Source organism: Dermochelys coriacea, chromosome 1 (genome assembly GCF_009764565.3).
Source record: "Dermochelys coriacea isolate rDerCor1 chromosome 1, rDerCor1.pri.v4, whole genome shotgun sequence".
NCBI lineage: Eukaryota > Metazoa > Chordata > Testudines > Dermochelyidae > Dermochelys > Dermochelys coriacea.
In genome coordinates, this window is record NC_050068.2 from 260,794,597 (window position 1) to 260,812,720 (window position 18,124).

At 47.9% G+C, this 18,124-nt stretch overlaps 1 protein-coding gene across 13 annotated transcripts in view; it reads right to left on the reverse strand.

Annotated features, from left to right (window-relative positions):
- The window catches only part of MRTFA (myocardin related transcription factor A), a 177,968-nt gene that overhangs the window by 4,201 nt on the left and 155,643 nt on the right, over window positions 1-18,124 (reverse strand). For 8 of the 13 annotated variants that reach the window (XM_038393094.2, XM_038393103.2, XM_038393071.2 and 5 more), the window contains 12 exons: window positions 14,813-14,868; window positions 11,981-12,056; window positions 11,101-11,262; window positions 9,496-9,671; window positions 8,668-8,823; window positions 7,600-7,853; window positions 6,897-7,068; window positions 5,494-6,600; window positions 4,005-4,112; window positions 2,452-2,616; window positions 1,331-1,510; window positions 516-576 (listed from right to left, as the gene is read on the reverse strand). In XM_038393094.2, coding sequence (XP_038249022.1) covers window positions 516-576; window positions 1,331-1,510; window positions 2,452-2,616; window positions 4,005-4,112; window positions 5,494-6,600; window positions 6,897-7,068; window positions 7,600-7,853; window positions 8,668-8,823; window positions 9,496-9,671; window positions 11,101-11,262; window positions 11,981-12,056; window positions 14,813-14,868 — 2,673 coding nt within the window. Of the gene's footprint in view, window positions 1-515; window positions 577-1,330; window positions 1,513-2,451; window positions 2,617-4,004; window positions 4,113-5,493; window positions 6,601-6,896; window positions 7,069-7,599; window positions 7,854-8,667; window positions 8,824-9,495; window positions 9,672-11,100; window positions 11,263-11,980; window positions 12,057-14,812; window positions 14,869-18,124 lie in introns of those variants that run through there. The other 5 variants (XM_043502063.1, XM_043502055.1, XR_006276916.1 and 2 more) reach the window with 4 other exon arrangements.

Consider the following 18,124-nt stretch of genomic DNA (forward strand, 5'->3'; position numbering starts at 1 on the left):
ACAGAGTCCAGGGTGATGAAAGGCTCCAGGTAGTGGAGGTCAGATCCCTCATGACCTAGAGCATCTTCAATCCTGACACTGTGGGCCATACGCTGATCACCAACTGGGGTCAAGAAATCTCTCCTAGCTACACAGTAGGCTGTCTTAGGGGAGTTTTAAATCTGCCTCACAGGAAACTATCATGGGCCAGGACCAGGGCTATGTGAGGGAGGCCAGCCCAGAGCAACCATAGGTCTGATGCAATGCAGCAGCTATAGGAGCCTTATGATATATTATAGCAGTGCCTGACAAGTCTGTTTCGTAGTGCCATACCATACCCTGCTTATGCTAAGGACAGCACCAAATGAAGAATAAGCAAGGGCCCAGGCCAGGGGATACATACACTAGTGGCAAGACCAATCTCACCAACCCCACTCCCTTTTGGGGAGCCAAAGTCACACTAGCTCAGTGCTACAAAAGCCACAGACTCAAACCCAGAGGTGACCAGCCAGAAACCTCAGTGATTCTCTCCTCACCTCCACTCTCTATGAGGATGTCAAACAGGTCGTCCATCTGTTGGCTCGAACAGCCATTCTCCTGGGAAGAGAGTGTGATGAATTAGATCCACATTTACAAAACACACAGTAACCACCAATCTGCTGTCCTGGTCCTTCTCCTTCCCACACTGACCTGGTAGGTTGGTGCCTATAGCAGCATGGCACCAATGACCTCTGTCATCCAGAGGTTTTACTGGAAGCAGGGTATTTATAGCAGCGTGGGGTCCTACAGCCCCACCATTCCCCCTGTATTAAGGGTATGTCTACACTGCAGCTGGGAGGGGTAATTCCCAGTTTGGGCAGACATACTCTTACTCGCGGTGCTAAAAGTATCTGTGGGGCCACAATTGCATGGGCAACAGGATCTTGGAAGGGATTGTCCTCGGCAGTTAACCAAATCCCTCGCAGCCACACAGATTATTTTAGCAGGCTAGTTCAATAAGGCTAGCACGTGTACCTCTACCCAAGCTCAGAATTACACCTCTATCCGCAGTGTAGACACGCCCCAAGCAGGAGCTCATCTTACCTCAGTCTCAATAGGCATATGGGCCAAAGAGTGAAATGGAAGGTGATTCCATTGCCACTGAACCACCACCAAGGGAATTCACCTCGACTCCTTGTGTGCAGCTCAAGGTCAGTTAGAAAAGGCCCCAGTGTGTTTCAGTCTCTCCATTTCCTAGGCAGCTGCCCCCTGAATTCAGGGACCAATGTGGATGTTGAATTGCAGCAGGCAGCCCTCCCACACCCCCCCCAAGAAGTTCCTCATGGAAGCACAAGGAAGTGGCTTCTCTTACCTCATGGGGCTTTGGCTGCTGCTTCATGGCCTCTTCATAGCCTGGTGGTTCTTTCATTGGCACTGAGGAGCCAGGGAGAGGAGGTGGAGGGGTTCCGAAAAGGGATGGGTGCTGGTGCTGCTGCTCAAGGTCCATCTGGGATGGGGAAGTGGCAGCAGGAGAGCCTGGCTGTGAGGATGACTGTTTAGAATGAAGGAGAAAGGAGTAAATAGGCAGAAAGCCCATTTCATCTCCCACATCACGGCTGCTCCCATGTATTCTGGAGAGACCATCCCTTCTGTCTCCACTAACGCTGGGCAGAAACCACACTGCTTCTGCTCTCGGTATCTCTGCTCCTTCTTTCATTGTGTGTGTGGTACAAACCCCCCCATCCCCACCCGTCCAAATCACAAATGAAAAGCCTCTCCTGGAGCACGCCCATGCCACAAATCACCACAGGACTGCCCTGGGGTGAGGAGGAGCTCATCTGTTTGGGTAGGTGGATTCCCCCAGCACTTCACAGACACACAAGAGGACTATCCCTACAGTGTATTCCATGTAATCTGTATGCGACAGCCTAGAATCGTTATTTTACCCTTTCCTCTCTGTAATGAGTCTGCTTTGGAAACACAAAACTGTCCACAAAACACTGGCTGTGGAGAAGTCGGCAGGCTCAGAGAGTGTCAGATTTCACAAACCTAGCAAAGAGGGTGGGGACAGACCTCAGAAGAGAGCTCTCCAAATGAAACCCAAGGTATTACAGGAAGTGGTGTTGGTGACTCAGCACTGAACCAGTGCCCCAGAGATGTACTAAAACTACTGTGTGAAGGCCTTAGCTGTTACTATGATCATTAAAGATCCATTCCATAGTTCATTAGAGTAGGAATAATGATCCAAGTACCCTGGAGGAACTCCAGCTCAGATAGCTACACATGCCTCTCTAAAATCTCTCTGGGAGTTTCATCTGGGACATTATTTTTCACTTTCCTTCACTGTAGCACTGTGGGCAGCAATGCTGGTGCAGAGAAGTGATTCCTGTATATCCAGCCTCCAAAGTCCCTTACGAGTCTGCTCCCTCAAAATTAGAGGACCTGAAACCTGGCACTGTGACATGGACTTCATGGGATTTGCAGAGAGGCTACCTTTTTTGGCACACTGGGTTGGTTGGCTTTGCCAGGAGCACCAGTTTTCAGGGATCCTTTGTGGAAGCCATTGAGGAAAAAGGGCTGCAGGTTTGGAGGTGCTGAGAAAGACAAAATTGTGTGGGGCAGCTGCCCAGTGACCACCTGCAGACCTGGCTTCTCAGCCTACAGGGAGACAAAAGGATTAAGAGAGCTACAAACCCCTGCATGGCATGTGAGCTAAGATCAATCACAGATTCTGGCTGGCCTAAGGAATTTAACTCTTCTATGGAGAAAGGTGCCTTTGGTTAAAAAGCACTGACCTCTGTATTAAAGGCCTTTTCAAACCCAGGCACTGACCCTCTTCAAAGATGGTCCCACAGCACATGGGTAAGAGCAACAGAACTAAGAAGTTTGATCACATCACTCAGACAAGGCCACTGTCTCCCCATTCATTTCAGGATCCAGTTCAAAAGTTACCCTCCTAATCCTTAAAACCTTTCATAGACTTGCTCTAACCTAACTGATGCACTACGGAACACACTGAACTATCACCTGATCGAGACGGAAACAGATGCAGAGCAGAAACTCCTGAGTTGTCACTGAGAAGGGTTATAACATCCTCAGACCTTGTTTCTTTATAGCATTTCATCTACGACAGCCAGGCACAATCCGTAACCAAAGGAAAACAATTAGGGTGGGAGACGAGGGGGGCATCTCAACATGGATAATCAGGACCCAGGTTTTAACATGACACCTACGATTCTGGAAGATTTCTCAGAGCACATACCCTACCCCAGGGTGGAGAGAAGCCCTGCCAACCCCAGTGCAGTAACTGCCTTTTGATTTCAGTGGGACTCCTCAAAGGGTAAGGAACTACAACATGAAGAAAGAGGACACAATCCTGCCCTTTATTTGTTTACAATCACTTTGTAAGGACCCTTTCACACAGTACTAGGTTGTTCAATTGCCATGTGATTAAGGGTATGTCTACACAGCAAAGAAAAACCTGCAGCCAGCCTGCAGCTCAAGCCCCGCAAGCCTGAGTTGGCTGGCACATCCCAACGGTTTTTCTTTGCTGTATAGTCATATTCTAAGCGCCAGAGCTAATATATTGTTAGGGATTCTCAACTATTCTTCATGCCATGAATCCCACATTCAACCTCCTCAGATGCATCCCAGGATCCTTTGCCCCTGTGCCTACAGCTCTTCTGTAGGAGTCGCCATGGAAAATTGGCTCAAAGGCGTATGGCACTTCTGACACCCCGAGGAGGACTGGTTATAAGTGGCTGAACAAAGCTGCTTCAGCAGAAGGCTGGAGATATGAAATGGGAGCATTGTGCGATCCCCATTCATTCCCCTGCATGCTGCTGGCAGCTCCTGGGCCAAGAACCAATGCATTATGCAACTGCAACCTGCAATGGGGAAGGAAACGGCAGTGCAGTAGGATCTCTCCCTCTGTAGTGATGGTCTCAAAACTGAATTTGTCCATGTGCTCCCTTTCCCCTCTGTGACTCAGCCAACCGCAGGGCAAAGGGGAAACAAGGAAGGAATGCAAGCAAGTGGTCAGCTACCTTCCTGATGGGCTGGTTCAGTAGCCTGGGAGGCAGCTGCTGCGAGTTGCTTGCAGGTAGCTGACACTGTGGTTGGCTGGATATTTTAGTGGGTGACGACTGTACTCTCTGAGAAGAAAAAGATGAATGAAAACAAAGCTATTCGCTGTCCTATTTGAGGGGGTTGTGGAGGCTGGAGGGAGAGACCAGGTTTAATTTTGCTGAAACAACAATTAAGTTAAATGTATTTCCCAACCCTTACGTCTTTAGGAAATTCACTTGTTAGTTTCTCCCAGCAAGAAAATTGGAACACTGTTTACTATTAGGTACATAGGAATTGCCAGGCCAAATCAGTACCCTGTCCTACAGTGACCATTACTAGCAACTCCTGAAGAAGGTGCAAGAAACGCTGCAGTAGTCAGTTACGGGAAGAACTACTCCTATTTCTTCCTAACCCCAAATAGTTAGAGGTTGGCTTATACTCTGAAGCTTGAGGGTTTCTGTCCCTGACTAGACTTCTGGAGTTGGTGTTCAAGGTACTTGTGTTAAGTGCTGACTTGTCTCCCACCAAAATCAAAGGGGAAAATGATTTGGGTGGGCTCATCTCTATCCTCTTCAATGAAAGGCCTTGCCTTCTGTCAGCTCCACTACAGAGTGGCACATGGAAGAACAAAACAAAAGAGCATTTAACAAGACACACACTCCTGCTCCCAGGGCTCTGATTTCAGCATTCAAACCTCAATTAGACAAGGTTATCTACTGGAAACTACGAGCTACAATCTCTTTTCTCTCCACAAAGTGATGAGTGGTGGAATTCCCACTACCTTTTACTACAGCGCAGTAAAAACCTACAGCAGTGTTGGTCCCAGGATATTAGAAAAACAAGGTGGGGTGAGGTAATATCTTTTATCGGACCAACTTCTGTTGGTGAGAGAGAGAAGCTTTTGAGCTTGCACAGAATTCTTCTCCTGGAGACCCAAAGAGGACCTCCGTGGTAAGCTTGAAAGCTCCTCTCTCTAACCAACAGAAGTTGGTCCATTAAAAGATATTATCTCACCCACCTTGTCTCTATAGTAAAAACTTGTTCTTTCAAACCTTCTGAGCCAGGAGTCACCGTGCCACATCAGACCATTGGTCTGCCTAGCCCAGTGTCCTACCTGTGACTGTAACCAGAACCTGATGATTTGAGGAAGGCTAAGAAGCTTCTAATGTACCTAATTAATTATCCAACACTGTACATGAGGTTTGTGAGCATGGAATTCCCTCCCATCCCCTGGCACTGATCTGTTTTTGCCCTGAAGCAGAAGATTTGATTACACTTATCTTGGTTTCCATAGCTACAAATTTTACAAGCAGTCATAAAATCATCCAGCCTAGACACAGTATTTTGTAAAATTAATTTCCAAATTCTGATGTCACTCTGTGGTAAAATGAGCCCCCCATAACAATGACCAGGGACTTGTAACGCAGGACTAGACTGACTAGCATGGGAGGGACAGTGCAAGCCTACCTGCAATGTTGTGCAGCTATTCCCCTGTGGTGAGAGGCCCCGCCTCTCAGCATTCTGATTGGTCACTGTAAGGACAATGTGGGTCCCTGTGGAATCTGTGATGAGGGTAGGGGGAGGGGCCCCCTTGATGAGGTCACTCAGGACACCCCCTTGCTGACCAAGGAAGAGCTGCGGAGTGTGGGACTGGCATGGTGGCTCTGTTTCTGCTGTCAGAACCTCCTGCTTCACCATCACCACTTTGTTTGGCACTGAGCTTGGATCCGAAGTGTCCATTTGGCTAGCAGTGGACACAGGGTTGAATTGATCTGTTTGGCCATCAGGCAGCCCTGCAGACTGGCAACTCGGGAAGTCGTTTTCACTCTTAATCTGGGTGCCAAAAGCCACTGGACTGGAAGCAGGGACCACCCCTCCCACTCCGGTTTCCATGGCTAGTAGTGGCTGCTGAGACCGTTTCTCCTGCTCTAGCTGCAGCCTCAGCATCTCCACCAGCTGTTGCTTCTGTTTCAGCATTCGCGTGAGTTCCTCAATCTGCTTGTCCTTCTCCTGCAACATCTGGTCTTTATCCTGGACCTCCATATCCTTGCTGCTGCTGACGCTGCACCGCTCCAACCTGGGTGCTGGATTTAGGCTGCAGGAGGTAGCCTTAGAACTCTCTTCCTTCATCAGGAACTGCACTGGAGATGCCTGCAGGGTGAGCTGGGTCAGAGGCGAAGTCACCGTCTCTCCAAAGGCATCTCCAGTGGCAGAGTTCTCATCCCCAGTGCTCATCTGTGAACGCTCTGAGGGGGTGGGCGAAACAGGTGGTGTTGAGCCTGTGCTCCCAAACTTCATCATGCCATTGCTGGTGACGGTGGCCACAACTACCTCTGTTGATGCAATGCCAGCAGTGACCAGTGCCTGCCCAGTGCTAAGCCTAGCAGCTGGAAAGGCTACCACCACCTCAGCAGCTTTTGGGAGGATGGCTGTTGCATTGGGCTTGGGAGTGCTGGTTGTTTGGCTGGCTGTGCCATTCTGCTCCTGGTAAGCTCTGAGCCGCTCAATCAGGTCCGTCTTAGTGCCTGAGACAGGCAGCGCCCTCATCTTCAATTCTTGCTTCAGCTCTGCCACCTAAGAAGGGAAAAACTGTGTTACAACTAAAAGAAAACCCACCCCAACCAGACCAGCCTTTAACACATATATGAGTCATGAGGCAAGGGACTGAACTGACAGCCCGGCAGGCTGAGAGGTCCCTTATTCCCACACCCCAGGTGCAGCAGCAATGCAAGTTGCCACTACATACTGCCCTGACAGCGTGCCTCAGCCCTGCTCTGGAGTGACCACCTCATTCAGTCCTTGCCTTCTCTGCTGACAATGCCAATAAGGGGCCAATTAGTTTTAGTGCTGATGGCAGCATGGACATTTACCTTCATGTCATCTAGATTGGTAGGGAGAGTGCCTGGTTTGCCCACTGTGGCATTACTGTTTTGTCGCATCAGCCCACTAGAACTGGAGGATACAGAAGATGCGCTGCTGACGGTAGCAGAGAGATTACGCATGGCAGGGGCACTAGTGCCACTCTGCTGCTCTCCTGGAGGCCTGCAGGAAGAAAAAGTGTAGATATCAGAATCAAGGCGGAAGGGATCCTCATAGCCCACCACCTGTGCTGAGAAGCCAAACAAGGACATTTGCAGCACTGTGTGCCTGTGGAAGCATCTAGGGCACCAGCACCCACAGTGTTAAATAATGCCAGTAAATACCTTCTCACTGTACTGAGATACTCCACTCTAGCCACTGTAAAACCAACTAACTTCAGCTGCTCTTGCCTGAGAGATTCACCCAACACAGACCACTTCTTGAGAGTGACAGTAACTTTACAGGATTTACAACTCCTATGCCTCACACCTTCAGAGCTAAATGTGCCTGGGATCTGATGAACTTACTAAGGGAGTGAGACCCTCACAAGGGGTGGGGAGAGACAGGAGAGGATTGTGGGCAGTGCAGTAAGTCCCATTCTTTGGCAGGGCTGATAGGATGGTCTGGTAGCTATAGTGCCGCTCATGGAGACCGTGAGTAGGGATGGGAGGGCAGGGGGGTCCATAAGGAGGAGTAGTGTTGTGAGACCCGTACTTTGGTGGGGCTGGCAGGATGGTCTGATAGTTGTAGTGCTGCTGCTGTTGCTGGTTGAGGATCTGAAGCTGCAAGAAGAGCTGCTGCTGCTGCAATATTTTGGCATAGGATGAGTCCATGGGCGGAGCCCCTTTGTCCTGCTTTTGGTCCGGGGGGATGTACTGGTGATATTTAAGCTTCTTGACTTTCGGCTTCAATTCCTTGGCTTTTTTACTGCGCTGAGACTTCTCGCTGGCAGACTTGGGCTGACTTTGCTATTCAATGAGAGAAGCAGGGAAGGAAGAAAATAAAAATACATGTAGCAGATGCACTGGAACAGCATTAACATCTAACCAAAACCTACAGACTTTTTACTTTAAAACTCTCTCCAGATTTGACTCTGGGGCATTTCCACATTCTTAAAGCAGGGATAATCGTACACACTCAGCAGCTCGGCTACCTCCAGGACCTTACACAGCACCAGAACAAGGGTACAGAGACAAGAAGGATTGCCACAGTGCAACAGACCATTGAACAATTAGCTCAGACTCCTCCCTGACCATGGTCAATGCTAGATGCTTCAGAGGAAACTTTTATATCTAGGACCCTTGGCAACTGCACTATAATACGTTTGGAAGGGGGGAGACACCTTCCTGACCTAATCTCTGTCTCAATGAGCTCCTCTCTAACTGAAGGTTTCAGAGTAGCAGCCGTGTTAGTCAGAATCCACAAAAAGAACAGGAGTACTTGTGGCACCTTAGAGACTAACAAATTTATTTGAGCATAAGCTTTCATGAGCTACAGCATCCAATGAAGTGAGCTGTAGCTCATGAAAGCTTATGCTCAAATAAATTTGTTAGTCTCTAAGGTGCCACAAGTCCTCTCTAACTGAAGAAGATCTAGACACTGATTCAGCTCAGGCTCAGGGAAGGTCCTCTAAGTAGAGACCAGGGGGAGACAGTGAATGATGCAAGATGTTCTTCCAGCGCCTCAGCATCTTAGTCTAACACTCCCACTCTCTATCATCCACAGAACAGCCACATTAACTTCTATTAGTCTATAAAAATGGAGTGACATCCCCCCCCATACCTTAATGAGAGTTGGTGTGGGCTTGGCAGCAGGAATAGTGGCTCTGTTGGCAAAGCTAGGAGGCAGCAGAGGTGGTGGTGGAAGAGGAGGGAGTGGCTGTTCAGGTAGGAAAGGTGTTTCATTGGCGTCTGCAATGATCTGTAACTGGGACACAACCTGCAAGGGGAAGAAAGAGCATCACTCAAGACACAGACACACAGCTAAAAGTTTCTTCTCCACTGTTACAATGTTGCCCTCCTTTCAGAAAGCAGAGGGCTGTAGGAGCATTCCACTCAAGTTGCTATGCACAGGTTAGCAGCCATTAAATGGCCACCTGGCTTCTTAATCCACTCCCTGAGATCCCCTTGTCCAGCTTGGGGAGAAGCATGCTTCAGTGGAATCAAAGCATCCTAGAACAAGGAAGGAATCAAAACCCACTTCTAACTCTATGCCCCTCCTCCCTTTGCCTCCCAGAAACAGTCACATACACTTAATACACATGGCATTGCCAAAACCATTCCCACTACCAATCCCCAACAGGGCACAACTAGGTGCCCACTCCTATCACTTCTAGAGAATCACTGGAGGCCTATTCCCACTGTGGCTACCTACAGGGGCACCAGACACATGGTTTTGCTGGTACCATTTAGAACCTAGACATCTCATGTGACTTCAGTGATATCTCACTAATGTATTACTAAGGAACAAATCAGTCTCTTAGCAGTGACACCTTGTAGATGTCTCTATGCCTCATCCCTCATTCAGGGATCCAGGCATTTGCACTGCCCCAATCTAATAAGGGTTCTGAGGTCCCAGAGAGCTGCAAAAGTCAACACTCAGCATTCTTACCTGAGCTGGTGATGACACAGTGGTGCTGGGAAGCGGCTCACCAATCCGAGCGTCCATTGGTGATGGTACAGATCCCTGGGACTCATGGCTGGCTGGCTGCTCTGGGGATAAGGCATCACTGCTGTCCTCGTCAAAGGAGGAATTATCTGCAACCTTTGGGTAGTTCACCTGCCCAACTGCAAACATAAGATATTTTCAAACACTGAATGGGATTACAGTCATCACTGGCCAATGGGAGGTGGGGGAGGGTGCTGGGCTGTCGGCTTATACCAGACCCTGAGGCCTAAAGGCTGACTGAGAGGGATCCATGGCAATGGCACATGACAAGGGGCACTGGGGACTTGGTTTGATGGCTTCTCAGTTAGGAAGGTTGTGTGTTAGTTTGCATTGTCTAGTCTCAAGTAATGATTTCTTTAATGTTGGCCAGCTGCATGCTATAGGATAGGAGGAAGAATCTTCCTCCTCAAAGGAGGTGTTGAGGGTCTCTTTTAGTTGGGATCCCAGATGTTCTCTACTCTCTTTTTCCAGACACAAAGGGCAAGGGTCAATCACAAGAGGTGGCCCTAACTGTTCCTCAGACTTCTATCTGTACATATATGGCCCCCTCCAACCATAGTATCTGTCTTTCCCACAAACATTAATTTATCACCAAGACACCCCTGTGAAGTAGGGAAGTTCAATCATCCTCATTTTACAGATGACCATCTGAGGCACATAGAAATTAAGTGATGTGCCCAAAGAGCCAGGAATTGACCCCAAATCTCTCCAGCCCAAGATGGAGGGATGTGTGGGGATAGATAGACAGATAGAGGGATGTGTGGGGATAGACGGACGGAGGGGGCTCCGTTTCTTAACCATAAGATAATTCTTCCTCTCTTTCTTGACCAATTCTTGTGTGAGGGTGAAGCCATGCTCGCTCCTACCACAGCCTGGCACCTCTCACGGAAATGTATGCACCCTTGCTCATGAGCATGCCTCCATTAGTCTCTGAAGGAGGTGGCAATTCCTTCAGTGACTGCCCATGCTTCAGTAGGGTGCGGCTATGCTTCATACAGCCTGCCTAATTAGGAGTGGGGTGATACACTCAGGTTGTGGGAGGGCTATTCCTCAGCATTCCTTTTCACCTCTGCAATGGCACTGGAATGATTTACATCCATTCCTATTTATTTTCAAAGGAGTTGAATCCTTTGAAGATTTTAAACCAACAAAAAGCTTTTGTTTCCACACACCTGCTCACCCATGTGCTGTCTCCCCTCCCTGATCTGACTCAGTCAGTGAGTTCTCTCTCACAAAGGGTTAAAGACAGAGGGATTTTCAGAAAGAGAGGGCATGTACAAACTAGGAAACACAATCCCACAACGGTTCATCAATCCTGGGGACTGGGGATCAATCTCATTTTATTCTGTAGCCCAGCATTCCTTATAATCTAATCTATCTCCATCGTTATCCAGGCTGGGAAGGGAGCTTTGCATTCCAGAATCCTGGCACTAGAGAGGTTGAAGTTTTGGCATGGGAATGAAATCTCATGGTATTTTTTCCCCACAGGGCAAAAGGATGGGTTACCTGAGAACCTCCCCAGAAATACACATCCCTTACCACACTTACCAATGATGGCTTCTTTCAGGCTGGACTCCACAGGAAGGATGTTCTTCTCCACCAGCTCCATGGGACCTGGCCTCTGGGCTATCTTCTCATTGAGGTCGTCTGCCAGTCTTGCTCTCTTCAGCTTCAGCTGCTTGGCCTGCAGGGAGGGTTCAGCTGAGGTCTCTGGACAGGAAAGAAGTAAATAAGATGGGATCAATCCTGGGGTGCCTAGTGTGAGCATGCTGGCATTTACTATGCTTTCATTCAGGAAGGAAAGAGCCTTGCTCTCTGACACCGGATGGGAGACGCTCCCTCCACTCAAACTGGTGTCATTCAATTCATGTTCATCTGTTCCTCCTTGCTTTATATCCTTATATATGGAGTATGCCATTCCCTCCCTGACCCTGAAATTGGCCACACACTTGCCAGCTGAATCTTCCATTGCCCCACTCATTTGGGCATTTTAAACAAATTCTTCTCTGGTCAGCAGAACAGTCAGCACACACCCCATTTCTCCATCCTTCAGCCCGAACTAATGGTTCTGCACAGTTGGGGTTCACATGGCAGATCTCTCTATAGACCAAATAAGCCATGTGAGAAGCAGGTGAGTCCTTCCTAAACAGCCATAGAACTAAGGCCCCTTTAAACATAGCAGACCTGATTAGATGATTTCTGGACTCATTACTGGGGAGATCCCTGATCTCATATGCCCCCCTCCCCCAATGCATTCACTCACTCCGGTACTGTGCAACTGGCATGATCGTCTGCCTACTCCCAGCTGAATAAGGGTTTGGGCGGAGGTAGACAGTAACTGTCTCAAGCTAGTAACTGTATGGAGAGAGTCAGTGCTTGTTGTAGATCACACCACATTTGGAGTTTTTCTCTTCAAAGTGTGCCATACCTTCCAGAATGTGCATTCTGACCAGCTCAGATCTCTCTGGCCGGGACCGGATCTTCCGTTTCAGATAGTCCTCTGTCTGCAGCAAAGACAGACAAAAATGCAGTGAAATCAAGTGAACAGACATAGCCTAGGATAGGCCTGGGAAGCACTGGGTATTTGGCTTTTTTAAATCCCTCTTTTGTTGTTACTAAGATGTGAATGAACTGCACATAGAAGGGGATATATTCCGTTCAAGATCTTATAGTATTTAGATCCTCAAATACGGGACCGGTTTATCCAAGGGACTGCCTGCTGCTCTTCATCCCATCCCTGAAAGAAAGAAGAGTAAGGATGCAGCTGCTGCCAGTCCTCAGCAGAATGGCAGAAAGCAGGAACTTCAAAGACTCAAACCCCTTTCTTTCCATACACAACACTGCCAGAACAAGTCAGTGTCAGCCTTCAAGGTGAGAGACTCAAGACAATGGGTTTCTGTTTATGATGCTGAGCACTGGGTCAATTGTTTGCAGAGTAATGCACACAAAAGCAATGTTGGAATTTGGAAGCGGGGTCATGATTTGGTCACACAGCTGAACTTACAACAAATGGAGCAGTTAAACTGAAGACCCTGTCTACTTCTCTGACCAGCTGGACCTAAATTCTGGGCAAACCCCACTACAAGCTCCACATGCTTCCTACTCAGCACTCCCAGAAAGCCCAGGGAAAGGGAGACTAGGGTCAATGGGTAGCAGAACTATAAGTGCAGACCACAGGAATGGACCCGTTGGAGGCTTTATAACAATTTTTTTTCAAACATAAAAATGCACTCACCCACTGCCAAACCCAAAAAGTAATTTAACAATTAATTTTTAGAAGAAACAGGAGGAGGAATCTACAGCCAAGGGGATGCTGCTCTCCAAGCAAACCAAATCTAAGATAGTGGTACTTGTTTCAGTCTTTTCAGAAAGCTTGTAGTGATGGTGTTGTCTGGGATGTTCCATCAGAGGTGTCATTTCTCTAAATTTGCATTGCTTTCACTTTTGAAATAAAACTCAGCCCAACTGTCAAGAGTAGGCGCCATTCCCCTGTGGGCTGCTCTGAAGAACATTCCCTTCCCCAGAGGCCTTTTGGGGAACTGAAATCACTAAGAAACCACACTGTACAAGCAGCTACATCATGAAGTATGGTGCCTCTCCCTCACTCTTGGTTTCCTCTTTCTCAAGAGCCACAGGTTTGTGATTTTTAGTCTCTACCCAAGACTATTTGGGATCTCCTCCATCAAGCTGTTGGTTTTAAAGGGAAGATACACCCACGGTCTGGGAGCACTCCAGATTAACAAAAATGTGCACATTGCACAGAAGTAACATCCTTTGGCTCAAAGGAAGCAACACATACTTGGGCTATTGCCATCCAAGGGTGGAAAATATGTCACAAAAATAGCTACATCAGGTGTGCGTGGGGTTATGGATACTGGTGATCTCCAGAAAGAAGAGTGTGGGGAAACTTGAACCATTGCCCTAAACTGGCATTTACTCCTGGGAGAATTCTGTGTCACTGCGCATGTGCACAATTCATGTCCCCCACAGATTTCTTTGCTTTTCTGTCAGAAAGTCATTTTTCTGTGGGGAAGCAAAGGGAAGGCGCAAAAGTGATCATGCATCCCTGCCCAGCAGCACGAGCACGTCATTTTGGGCACCTGGAGCAGTTGGTGGAGAGGTAAATCACAGCAGAGGTTATGAGGGAGAGGGCACAGTTGGGACAGCCCAGCTGGTAGCGCCTACCCTGCACTGGGCTCAGCTACTAGTCCCAGCTGGGCTGAGGAAAATGGGACTCTCTCTTCCCCTGCAAGATTGGGCTGGGGCTGGGGCTGGGGCTGGGACAGACCCAGAAACCTCCCCCGGCGGCAGGAAGCTCCATGCCTCCCATCCCTGTTTACTGCCACCATTGCTCCTCAGCTGCAGGGAGAGGGGTCATTGTGTGGGTAGCTGCTCCCCCATCTGCCCAACCCCTGCACATCTGGACCCCTCCCTCCAAGCCTCACCACCCCGCATCCAGAACCCCACCCACTGAGCCCCCCACACCCAAAAACCCCCTCCTCCGCACCTCACCCCTTGCATCTGGAGCACCCTGCCCCCAGACCCCCTGCCAAACCCCATCCCCTAGCACCTGGATCCCCACCCCTGCATCCAGACCACTCCTTGCTGAGTCCCCTGCACTGAACCCCCACCCTGATGAGCCACACCCCACTGCACCTGGACCACCCTGATGAGCCCCCCACACCTGGACCTCCACCCCACTGAGCCCCAACCAACTGCACCCAGACCCCCTGCTGAGCCCCAAGGACCTTCACCTGGACCCCTCTGCAGAGTTCCATTATCACTGCACCCGGAACTCCCCAATGAACCCCTGTGAATCCACCCACACTAAGCCCCTCCACACTTAGATCCTGCAAGGCAGAGCCAGCGGAGGCCCGGTGTCAGGGTTGGGTGAAGCCTCACTGTCGAGTCCGTGTTCCAGAGCGGGGGGAGCACCTGCAAAATGATCTCCTGCCTCCATGCAGCCTGTGCTCCCCACTGCCATGCCGGAGCCTCCACATTTATTTATTGACAAATAAAATTTGCAGAATTTTAAAATTTCCCTCAGGAGTAATCTAGTCAGGACCAGGCAGAATGGGGGAGAAGTCACCACCACAAACAAAAAATGCATAAATGCGGGTGCATGTGTGATATAGTGCTTCCAGAATGTAGACGTATCCTTTGCTGTCTCATTTAGAGACATGGGATTTCCAGGGTAATAAACAGAAAACACCCTCCCAAGCTCAATTTCCCTTAAACTTGGAAGAGTAAACTCTCTTACCCTGGCGCGCTCCAAGCTCCTTCTCTGTTCATGAAATGCAGCTGGACTTTTCAAAGCTGTTGGGAGGATAACATTTATAGAATGAATTAGAATGGTGGAGCCCCTCTCCTCTCCACCCCTATGTCACTTAGGGCTGGCAAACTAAAGTTGCAAGAAATGCTCACAGCAACTGCCTTACGCATATATTCAATACACTGGACAAAATCCTCAGCAGGTATAAATCAGAGTAGCTCTACTGACCTCAAAGGGCATTATGTCAGTTTATACCAGCTGAAGATTTGACCCTTACTGATTTTGCTAAAATTCATAGTGTGGGCTAGATGTTCACTTGGATTTGCCACTGAACTACCACATGTAAACTTCATCTGTTCATTTCCTGGGGCATGAATGAGGGTCAAAAATTAGATATGGGGTTACAAAATACCCTCAGCAAGCTTTCCCATAGTGGTAAAATACTCTGGACCCTGACTCCAGTGATAGGCACCAGCATACCTGAAGAGGCATGTGAGAATGGAATGATGGGGAGGAGCCTCATGAATTGTAAAACCTCTCCACTGCCATTCAACATCATAGAAAGTCAGTTTCACCATCTGTAAAATGGGGATAGTACTGACCTCCTTTGTAAAGCGCTCTGGGATCAGGAGGAAAAGCAATATATATGAGCTAGGTACTACTATTAGAGGTTCAAACTTCAAAGATGAAAAACTCCAAAATGTATCCAGGCCTTATATAATAGTCCTATGCACTAGATTTCATCCAAGAATAACGAATAAGACTAATTTTATTCTAGGTTAAGCTGTTTGGGAGATATGGTTTAATAATGAAACATTAGAAAATTGTTCAAAATATGAAAATCTTTGCTTAAATTTAATGTACAGAGGAGTTACTCTTAATGTGTGTGGTGCACTCAGGTTTCATACAGGGGGAAGGAGGAGTGGATGAGGTCTGGTGGGTAAGGATCAGAAGCTGATGCAGCCATGTCTATTGTGGAATGTGATGGAGTTACTTCAGATTTAGTCCATATACTGGGAATTTGAGGGGCAGTAGCCAATAACAGAAGAGATTTATACTGCAGTAGCCAGAGTAGAACAATTTGTACAGTAACTGCAGTTATTGAGAAATTACCACAGTGAGTATAAAAATACCTGCACTCTGATGGGCTAATAATGGCTCTGAGCCAGGCAAATGGGATTTTCAAGCTATCTGGTTATTGAGAAATAACCAAAAGGTATTGTGCAAGCAGGCCATGGGGAGTGCAGTGAATACGTATAGAATTGTGGCCCAATAACTACAAAATTTCTACATTCTGATTGGCTGAGACAATTATATTTCTGGGTAATTTATGACAGTCATTGATGAACAGCAAGAGACAAAGGTTGTTGGGAAAAGTTATTTTCAAGCCATAGAAAGGTGTCTGTGAACCCACACCCATCCCCCTTAACAAACACTAACCTTAACTTCTATTTTGTGCGTGGCACATATGAATAAATAAGATGTTAACATAGGTTTGTGTTTCTTCCCCCAACACGTAATGATACTGTGCCTCAGGCAACCAACTGAAGAGCCATTTGGGAGAGGATGCCAAAGCAGGACATACCCTGAGTTTTCAGTAGCACTCCATGACTAATACTTATGTTCTGTTACTATCAACTACCAACTGCTCTGCCAACTTTCCTTTCTGCATAGTTCTACCATCATACTGGAAGCAGCATGTCTAATGTGTATGTTGTGGGAGTTGAATGAAATTTTCCTGACATAGCTACAACCATCTTTATGATGCAACCTCTCTCAGTTTGGTTAGCTTCATGTGTAGTTCAGGGAGCATTCTGAATAGACAAACCAAACAAGAGGGAGGAGACTTTCCTGATAAAACAAAAACAAAACAAAACAAAAGTATGGCAGGATGGCTAAACAGTTACCCTAAAGGGCAATTTTAATCTTTCGTGGGTATTCCTTTGGTTCGTAGTTTGCTCTATCCTGGCAGCAAGACAGACAACTCGTATCTGATCTCTGAAAATGTCAAGGAGGCACACATCCTTCTCTGCTTTCCCCAGTGCTCTATCAGGGGCTCACATATCAGAAAAGGGTGGCTGTTGTACAATCTTACTCCATCCAAAGTTAACCAAACCCAGTACACTGGCCTTAAAACAACTGCATAACAAACAGCCTGGATCTGTATAACAATTCTGCTAACTAGCTACTGAGATGGCAAATGACCAAAGAGGAGGAAGACTTTTTCCAGGTTAGAGCCATGAGATGCAGGCTAACTGTTGAGAAATCTGGTTTATAGACATCAGTAAAACACTGTTATTTACTGGAACCGGAACTTTGAGATGTGAGGAAGAGGTGTATTCCAGGTAGGTGCGCGCACGCCCAACACACTCTGAGCCAGAAAACTTTGCCGAGCAGTACATATAGAGGCAATCCTTGCATCTCATAGCTTTAGCCTCTCCCCTGGCCATATAAGGGGGGACATTGCCCTGACCCCCCCCCCCCCCCGTCAGTTCCTTCACACCAAATATCAGAGGCAAAGACTGATACTGAGGCGAGGGAGGGTGGATTGTAAAATACACATCTGTATCACATCTCAAAGAACAACAGTTACAGTAAGTAATTGTTTTCTTCTTCTCACAGATGCAGCCATGTATTCCATGCAGGTGACTCACAAGCACTAATCACTGGAGGTAGGGCTCGAAGTCTATTTAAAGAAGAACTGCAGGATTGCCTTCCCAAAGTCTGCATCTGAGCAGGATGCAGTTGTAATGGTATAGTGGTTCATAAATGTATGTACAGAGGACCAAGTGGCAGCCCTGCAAATGTCCAAAATGGGAACGTCACTTAGAAATGCAATCAGTGTTGCCTGGGCTCTCATAGAATGAGCTCACACCCTGGGGAGGTCGGGGGGGAGGAGGCGTACTCTAAGCTACTTCATATGCATGAAGTTATTCAGCTGGAGATCATCTGGAAAGACTGCTCAACCCTTCATTCAGTCTGCACATGACACAAACAGATGATGAGAGGAATGAAACGGCTTAGTCCTGTGTGGGTAGAAAGCTAGATGTCGCCTGACATCCAACATGTGAAAATTCTGCTTCTCGGGGGTTAAATGCAGCGTAGGGGCAAACACTGGTAGATACAGGACTTGGTCCAAGTGAAATGTAGGCAGAAACGTACGGTGCTACCACAGGGTCACTTTGCCTTTGGAAAACTTTGTGTAAGGAGGTTCTGCCGTCAAGGCCTGCAATTGACATACTTCCCTTGCAGATGACACTGCTAGCAGGAACGTAATCGTCTGACACAGACAGGAGAGAA